At 44.3% G+C, this 10,000-nt stretch overlaps 1 protein-coding gene across 1 annotated transcript in view; it reads right to left on the bottom strand.

Annotated features, from left to right (window-relative positions):
* pax5 (paired box 5) overlaps window positions 1-10,000 on the bottom strand; it is a gene marked incomplete at both ends in the record, with an annotated part of 63,008 nt that overhangs the window by 22,748 nt on the left and 30,260 nt on the right. Inside the window, one exon of the mRNA XM_080722247.1 lies at window positions 7,507-7,607. Coding sequence (XP_080578373.1) covers window positions 7,507-7,607 — 101 coding nt within the window. The remainder of the gene's footprint in view (window positions 1-7,506; window positions 7,608-10,000) is intronic.

The raw sequence follows: 10,000 nt of genomic DNA, 5'->3' as shown, positions 1-10,000 counted from the left end.
CTCTCTCTCTCTCTCTCTCTCTCCACTCGCAGCAGGTATACTGACTCAGATGTGGGATAGTAATGGCTTGGTCCAAACCTCACATCAATAACAGATGAGCCCTAATCGGCCCTCTGACATACACATATACATGCACGCACGCACGCACGTGGCGAGCGTGTGCGCACACACACACACACACACACACACACACACACACACACACACACACACACACACACACACACACACACAACCCCCTCTCTCGCACACACTAGCCCAGCCCTGTTAGCTCATGCTATTTTGCATAATAGTATTTTCCCTCTTCACATCACCCAATTTCTCTCTCTCTCTCTCTCTCTCTCTCTCTCTCTCTCTCTCTCTCTCTCTCTCTCTCTCTCTCTCTCTCTCTCCCTCTCTCAAGCTCCTTCCATATTGTCCTCGAGTGGTGCTGATGGAAAAGGCTCGACTATAAACAAACACAATTCCCACAGAGAGCCACAAACTGAGCCAGGGATTGTAGGGAAGGAATTCATCTGCGCCCAGACTGAGCGCAGCAGCAGTGGGGAGGATATTCATTTGCACACAGGTCAAGTGCAACAGCTCTTGACAGGGGGCAAGGGCCTAAAAGTCACACACACCCATATTTAAATGACGGGTGCTTAATGTCGCTATTGTCATTCCTCGGGGCATATGTGTGATTGTGATGTGTGAATCTAACGTCAAAACTCCCCTGATGACCAAGGACAGAAATAGGAGAGGTGATAATATGACCTTAAGATAAAGATGGAGCGAGTCCTTCCAACAGTTTGAGCAGGGACGTGCAGAGAATGTTAGAGAGGCAGGGGCTGAAATTTCCAAAAGGGCCTTTTGGTATACATATCGAAAATAGCAGACCTCCAAGCTCACAACGCGTCACACTGCGATGCATTGTGAGCTTGGAGGTTGGCTATTTTCGGTGCGTGATACCACACTGAACTAAGCATAATCAACAGAGAGTACAAATCTTTCAATACAAGATGCTGCATTCAAGTTCAGGAGAGTTTGGACATGGCGATTCTCTTGAATGCTGCACTTTCAGGTATGGCATGGAAAGAGGGCATTTGCATTTCTTTCACCATAGTAAAAACTACATTCACGGTCTGGAGAGGGCACTTTTTACAGACCGATAAAAAGGGCAGGGGCTCAAGCCCCCTTTGATGTCTATGTGTGCACGTAGCCTGGCTCCAGCCAATAGGACCCGCCCACTCTCTGAGTGAACTGCTTCTCTGGTCTGGTTTTGTCATATGACGCGTCTCTTTCTACCGAAACCGACCGAAACCGACCAATGAAATCAATGCAATACGGAGGAGGGGTGCGTCTAACTTTTGAAAATCAACAGAAACAGTGGAGGGAGGGGGTGGCTCACCAGAGTTCTTAATTGCCTCCTTTGAACTTCAAAAGAGCTACAACTACAACTGTCGATAGCTCGTTGTGATTCTCTCTAATCAATGAAACATCAAAGACAATGACCTGTTTGGTGCATGTCATTGAGGGGAGGGGGAGGAGGGAATGTTTTGTGTGCAAAAGTCAAACACAACCCCTCCCACCAGATCTCTTGTGATTGGGAATTTTTAAATCCCTCCCCTTTTCAATCAAATAGAATGGGGACAACTTCAGACTCAAGCTCCAGCGTAGAGTCTGAAATCAGGCTAGTGTGCACGTGCCTGAGTTTGAGAATGGATGGAACCATGGAGGAGAGATTTGTCTGGCTTCTGAATGATGTCATCCACCTCTTTCTTTCTTTCTCTCTCTCTCTCTCTCTCTCTCTCTCCACCTCTCTCTCTCTCTCTCTCTCTCTCTCTCTCTCTCTCTCTCTCTCCCTCTCTCTCTCTCCTCTCTCCCTCTCTCTCTCTCACACACACACTCTCTTTGTCTGCTGGGCAGATACCTGGGTGGGCATTTAGACCCTGGGGGTGCTGTAGGGTGGTTGGGGGTGGGCAATCAGCTCTGCTGATTTATCACCTGGGTAATAGGAAGTGATTGAAGAGAAATTCAAATGAACTCCCTCTGACAGGCGCACTTGCAAAGACACACACACACACATACACACGCACACGCACACAAATTAATAGTGTGGCTTAATAGACTACAGGGAAAGGGGGACCACGAGAAGGAGAAAAGGGTGAGATAAAAGTATGGCTTTATTTTTAAAGCAGGACAGACAAGGAAAGAGTTTGAAGCAGTTACCGTTGCTGACACGCAGTATAAAGATTAAAAAATGTATTTTTATCTCTTTCACGTGGGAAATAGAAAAAAGTAATAAATGAAAAGTCTAATATTTCCTCACGGGAAGGAAAAGATAATGACATAACAATTGAATTTAAACTATATGAATGTACAATTATAATAAATTGTTGCTACCTGAAAGTCTCTCATTCATAGTTTTAATAAGTTAATAAGATATATAGCACATACAATGTATGCCCCAGTACCTCTCACTCTCTCTCTCTCTCTGTCTCTCTCCCTCTCTCTCTCTCCCTCTCCCTATCTCTCTCTGTCTCTTGCACCCACACATGCACGGCACGCATGCACGCACACACGTGTGTGCGCGCACACACACACACACACACACACACACACACACACACACACACACACACACACACACACACACACACACTCACACACACACACACACACACACACACACACACACACACACACACACACACACACACACACACATTAATGTAACCCTGAGGGTGTAAACATTGACCTGATTTGGTATAATTTCAACCACTGTGGGTCCATCTGTACAGTTGAATAGAGTAAAATATATACTCTGGATTGTGTATCCACCTCACACCCTAACCCTAACACACACACACACACACACACACACACACACACACACACACACACACACACACACACACACACACACACACTGCAGCAGCAGCAGGGCCAAGTGCATCAGCCCTCCTTGCCTCAGACATGTCAGTCACAACAGCCTACATGACCCTCCTTGACCGTAAACCTCCTTCCTTCCACCCTCACACTCCTCAGTCCACACACCAGACACAGCTAGGCAGCCTGCTCTGGCACTGTGTGTCAACCTTTATAGAGTATGGCTGCCAATCATTCCCTCCACCCGCTGAAGACTAAGGGAGGAGATGAGCGAGTGTGTGGGGTGCCTTTTTCTCCCCTTCCTGAACACACTATGTGTTCCCTAAAGCCAGTTTGACCCTGGGGCAAACCGGAGGTTAATGCCCCTATCCCTCCACCCTGACCCCGGTCAGGGGCGTCACAAGGGGGGGGGGACGTGAGACTGAGTTACTAGGGCCCAATTATTTTATACTTTAGCTATTGAAAAATAGCAGATATACAAGCTCACAGCGTGGCACCAAGTGCCGCGCTGCAAGCTTGTAGATCTGCTATTTTTGAAAAGTCGTGAAAACGTGTGAAAATCTTTGAATATATATATATCCGCAAGTTTCCAACATCCCATCGTAAATTGCGCAGAAATTGGACGGAGCTTCCGGCGCCGCAGCCGAGTGTGATCTACAAGCTCACAACGGCTGCATCTGCGACGCGACGTGAGCTTGTATGTCTGCTGTTAACCAGAAGTGTGGTGCAGTGTGGTGCAAAACATTCTCCAGTAAATTCCCGCGGAAAGAGGTGGATATACTGTATATATATATATATATATATATTAGGGGTGTAACAATATAGTAACTGTATCGAAATATCGTTTTCAACTTAAAAAACCGAAGTATATCGAAATGAAAACTGCTAAAATCGAATCGTATCGTTTTATTTTGTATCGTATCGAATCGGCAGTGTAAAGAATCGATTGTATCGATACTACCTACTTGTGCATTGTATTTAGCATTTTTTATAAAAAGGAGGGGTTTCATTACTTTTCCTTTCCATATAGCTACACTGGTCTATCGATAAATGTGTGTAATCTCTGGGTTCATGTCAAGGTGCAGGTTTGTCAACATACAATGACCATGTATTTGGCAGATAATCACTGTGTTTACTTATTTATATCCATAATAATACATGTTTCCCTTAAAAACCTGCACTATCCACACCTTTCACACAGATTTAATTTCTTTGATAAATAGTTACTATATCGATTTTAAATCATTGAATCGAATCGTATCGTGTCGCCATGAATGAACCAATATCGTTCATGTATCGTATCGTCAACCATGTATCGTGATATGTATCGAATCGCTATTAAAATGTATCGTTACACCCCTATAATATATATATATATATATATATATATATATATATATATATATATATTAAGCAAACATTTGTAACTCAAATTTTGCATCTGGGGGGTCCCTGGAACTAAATATTTTGAGATGGGGCTCCGTGGCCAAATACATATCATTTTGGGGGTCCTTCACATGAAAATATTTGAGCACCACTGACATAGAAACATAGTTTTTTCAAAAAACTTTTAAGATATTCAGACTCCGCACAAATTTTCACGATTTTTCAAAAATAGCAGATCTACAAGCTCGCAGCGTGGCACTCGGTGCAGCACTGTGAGCTTGTATATCTGCTATTTTTCAATAGTTAAAGCACAAAATGTGAGTGAATCCTTGTACCCAGGGCCCAGAATTTGGTGCGACACCCCCTGACCCCGGTGGCTTGACCGGACTTGGAGAGAACACTGACCTATGAATCCTGGGTATTATAGTCTCGGCTCGCGGTAGTCTATAGAGTTGCCCCAGCCAATCCCTGCCGACCTCTGTCACCCGGGACCACTCCACACCGCTGTGTCGGCCAGAGGGAGCTGAATGTGGCCCGGTGGCCCTACGCCCTAGGTTGTGCTCTGCCTGTCGCTCCATTCACTACTGCTCCATGTGTGTGCTTGTCCTCTTGCCCTTAGCCACTTAAGCCCTGTATACTTCCTTGTACTGCAAATAGCGAAAAATAGCTGATCTACAAGCTCTCAACGGAGTAGACCAGTGGTTCTCAAACTTTTTTGGCTGCAGTACCCCCTTATACTGATTTCTGAATTTTCTGAATTTCTGAGTACCTCCTTCACCTGACTACAGCATTTAGAAAAATGTACACCAAAAGTCCAGTTCCCATGCAATACGTTCAATTTAAAACGGCATAATGGCAAATAAACATTGCTTTCTATTCAATAACAGTTGTCCTATTCAAGGTATTGATTGTCATTTGGTTTAACAATTTACAGATGAGCAGGTTCACAAAAAGTTTGTCAATGTTTTATTATTGACCAATGACCATAACACTAAAATACATCTTCCCATTTCTAGTTTTTTCTCTCACGTACCCCCTGCAGTACCCTCGCGTACCCATAGGGGTACACATACCCCCTTTTGAGAAACACTGGAGTAGACTATATGCGATTTTAGCTATTTCTGAATTTTTCTTTAAAATTCTTCAAACATTTTCTCTAAATTTGTTAAAATTCATTGACAATTGTCTGCTATGATGACACGCCCATATAGGGCCCATAGGGACAGGGATGGCAGGTTCAAAGTGGTTAACACTGACTGAACTGAAATAAATAAAGCTGAGAAAATGGGCTTCACTTATCTTTTAAGGGCATGGGAACGAGCATGCCATCCTGAAATGTAGGAAAACTATGTCTTTAAGGCTGTCGGGGGAATTGGGGCCGGCTGGGTGCAGATTAGAAGACGCTTGAGGAAACCAGGGGGGGAATGCAAACGCTGTCCGTTTGTCGTTTTGTTATTCGGCTACTACTTACACCTGTCCATTTCATTCACATTTACATAAAGTTCTTGCTGGGAAAGATCACGGGGTCAATTGGGATTCAATGCATGCTCTCTCTCTCTCTCTCTCTCTCTCTCTCTCTCTCTCTCTCTCTCTCTCTCTCTCTCTCTCTCTCTCTCTCCCCCCCCCTCTCTCTCTCTCTCTCTCACACACACACACACACACACACACACACACACACACACACACACACACACACACACACACACACACACACACATTACTATACTAACCATAAGCCTACGCCCAAGAAAGCAGATCTAAAATTTGACAATGTGCACAACTACATATAAACCAGGCAGAATTCCATCCTAACTCTAACCACAACCTGAAAATGTTTCTAATGATTGTAAATCTCTCTCTCTCACACACACACACACGCACGCACGCACGCACTCACGCACGCACGCACGCACGCACGCACGCACGCACGCACGCACGCACGCACGCACGCACGCACACACACACACACACACACACACACACACACACACACACACACACACACACACACACATTCCCAGGATGCATCAGCATGTGGACATCCACATTGCTGTGGCAGAGCAGCAGGAAGTGAGGTCATAATGAGAGGCCAGGTCAATATGCTCATTAACCCCTGTGGTGAGTGTAGATTAAAGGAACATCAATAGGCCAGGCCTGACTGCTCCTCTGGCCTCCACAGTGTCTATCAAACACTCACTCAGCAGTTTAGTGGACTGGACAGGCAGTTTAGCACAGGAGACATACAGTAGCAGGATGCTGACCTTTTCAAGCCACTCAGTTCACAACAACGGGACAAAACTTAACTTTAAATGCTGAATATACAGTAGTAACTACTGAGTAGTTAACCACTTTAATATTCAATTTAAGTTTTTGTAAGACAGTATAAATCAGGCTTAACCCTGGTATCCCTATTTTGGGTACCGGTATGTCATTATGGGCTAAGAACATCATCATAGTGCGTTGTGAGCTTATAGATCAGCTATTTCAACAATTTTTTTAAATTGGGCTTATGTGGTTAAACGCTGAAAGATCTACTGTATTGTCATTGTGAGCGGAATAAATTGAGTGTTTTTCTATTTGAATATTGACATGGCATGGCAAGGCATAGCAAGGCAGGACAGGACAGGCATTTAGCTAAAAACAGAGATGAGCAAACTTGTTGTTGTGAGAATCCCTGTTTGATTGGGCATTATATATTCACACTATATGCTAACGTTTGGTTGCCAACATGAGGGTTAGTTTGCCAAGCTCTGCTTTGTTTCTATATTTTTTATAGTGCAGGCTCCCTTTCCTATGTCCCTATGGAAAGCCCTTTGCTCATTGGTGTTCAGCAAAGTACAAGCAGACCAACCAACCAATCACCTTTCTATTCCTGGGAATTGAGGTAAATAACAATGCTGCCGCTACCCGTAAAATGTGCGCTCACCTCACAGAAATATCTCTCAGACTGATGTTGTTCCAAAGACCTTTTAAAAGTTACTTTGTTAACATGTCTTGCTTTAAATGGTTCCCCGCTTATAGCTTCTTATTTTGTGTAAAAGGTTTATTTAGCTGCATCTCGATCTCCTGGAAGTGAACGCTGACTGTCTTTGATTAAATGCCCTTTTTGACCCTGCGTTCAAACTCAGCCTCTGCCCAGAACCTGCACGGTGCCACGCCCCTTACCTTGCCGCCAGAGTCAGGGCTCACATACAGGTCAGAGCTGGTTTGGATTGGACAGGAGAGCTGTCTGTCAAACAGGCGGTCCAATACCTCGATGTGCTGCGGCGAGAACAGCTCCCCTCGCATCTGCTTCCTCAGGAAGTCGCGCCCGCCGTGGCCATGGCCGTTAGCCAGCGGTGACTCCTGGAGTCCTGCAGAGAGACAGTATAGGGATGAGACAGTCAGGGGTGTCACACCAGATTCTGGGCCCCGGGTACAAGGATTCACTCACATTTTGTGCTTTAGCTATTGACAAATAGCAGATATACAAGCTCGCTTGTAGATCCGCTATTTTTGAAAAAATCGTGAACATTTGTGCAAGTCTTTGAATATTTCAAATACTTCTAAGGTTTTTTGAAAAACCTATATGTTTCTATGTCATTGGTGCTCAAACCTTTTCATGTCAAGGACCCCCAAAATGATATGTATTTGGCCACGGACCTCCATCTCAAAATATTTAGTTCCAGGGACCCCCCAGAAGCAAATTGAGAGTTACAAATATTCGCTTAAAGTTTTGTCACAGAGCATATGTAACACCCAGAATTAGGCATCGAATGGGATTGGCGCCCGACCCATATTGCACATTATGTGCTACGGGAACCCTGCAGCTCTTTTGTTCACACTCTATGGGAATGTCTGGGAATTTCTGAGTTTTGGGGAAAGGTTATAAGGACTTTATCGGACCTAATGGAGGTACAGCTTCCAGGGGACCCGTTTGTACACCTTTAAAACAACGACTCTAAATTACATCTCACTGAAAAGTCATGTAAAGTTTGGCTCGCGGGACTTACAGCAGCCAAAACGATTATTGCTCAAATTAATAATGATAAAAAAACAAGTAGGCTACAGTATATACACCCAAAAAAATATTCTATAATTATGAGAGTGTATTCAGCCAATGCATTTCAATGGGAATGGCGTGGATTTATGGTCTTGCGCAGCTTTCAGCATTTTCTGAACTTCCCACAGCTCTCCTAAAAGACTTGGACCGAGTAGAATTTATTTTTTTGCTATTTTATTATGAACATTAGTGAGGACCTATTATATGAAGATAGGTTAAAAAGTGGCAAAGTCGTCCTTTAAAGCTATACTGTGTAAGTTGCTCAACTAGTGGTCTGTAACAGTATAGCAAACCGCGGTCGCGTCTGCTTTTTTCGGACGTTTTTCGCCGCGGACCGGGCCGTCAGACCACCGCATCCGCCTCACCTCGCCGAGACGCTTTCAATGAGGTCTCCCGTGTCCCTCTACGAGCAGCGGTTGGGGAGTTACATGCTAGACTTCTAGACCAGCGTAAACAAAGCTGTTGAAGCAAGCTATTTCCTGAAAAGACGCAAGATGCACTGTAATTGGCCGGTAGTGTATCATGTGTGTATGATCTGCGATGTGATTGGCCAACGTATACACAACGTATACAGATGATGCAGATTACGTAATTTTGCCGCGAAATTCTCCCCCCCTCACGGCTCATAGAAAACATATAAAGAGAAGGCTTCAGAAGCTGAAAATAACGGAGTGGGTGTTCTAAAACTTTAGATTTAACAGTTAGGACAATTTTAAGATTTGTTTTATAAAAAAAGTTACATGGTATAACTTTAAGGTGACAAATAAATGTAGTATGATGTATATGAGGCATGGAGGAGGTTGATGAAGTTATGTCTAATTTAGGCACTGCCAGTACGACAAAGTATAAATCAGGCTTAACCACTTGAACCCCAGCATCCCTATTCTGGGGGAATGTTTGCCCAAAAGATAGCAGATCTATAAGTGAGCTTTTAGATCTGCTATTTTGGTGTAGATTGAAAAATAACACACCCAGTACAGTCAACTCAAGTCTGTTTTATTGCGACCGTAGGTCACTGTTTAGTTTGTGAATGGTCACAGCTTGTCCGTATCTCTGTCTATAACGCCTGACACTGTGGTTCCCCTGACACATCACTGTGACGTCACTGTGACGTCAGGGGAACCACTCTAACAGAATGGCTTTGCCGCTCTGACATCACACTCTGACTTCACTGTGATGTCAGGGGAACCACACTAACAGAATCCCTTTTATGCCCATACATGGAGATCCCTGATGTCCCTGAACAGAATCCATATATGGCCAAGACAGATGGCTAAGACAGCCCATATCTGTGTGGCTGGTGCTACAGAAATGGATCTCCATGTATGGGCATAAGAGGGATTGTATGTATGATGTCAGATGTCATAGACGTCATAGGACTTTCACAAAATGAATAACTGAGTAAGCATGTTTGGGCTCTCACAGCATATCTCCATATACGGATCTCATGGATCTCCATATATGGGTACCAGGGGTCTCCATATATGGTAACTGGTCCGATATACCGGTACATCACTGGCCAGATGGCCAAGACATGGCGCGTCCTCACCCTCATGTCGCCCTGAGGCGTCTTACTAGTTAAGTATAGAGGGTCTGGCACTCAGGCAGACACTGAGGTAAACAGAGAGAGCAGCATGTGGAGAAAAAGGATAACATTGAATTCCGGCCCAGGGGGTTGTTTTTGCAAGTGAGTCTACAGATCCT

Source organism: Nannobrachium achirus (assembly GCF_963921795.1).
Source record: "Nannobrachium achirus genome assembly, chromosome: 3".
Lineage (NCBI taxonomy): Eukaryota > Metazoa > Chordata > Actinopteri > Myctophiformes > Myctophidae > Nannobrachium > Nannobrachium achirus.
Note: the sequence above shows the minus strand (reverse complement) of the source record. Positions and strands in the feature narration are given on the sequence as shown.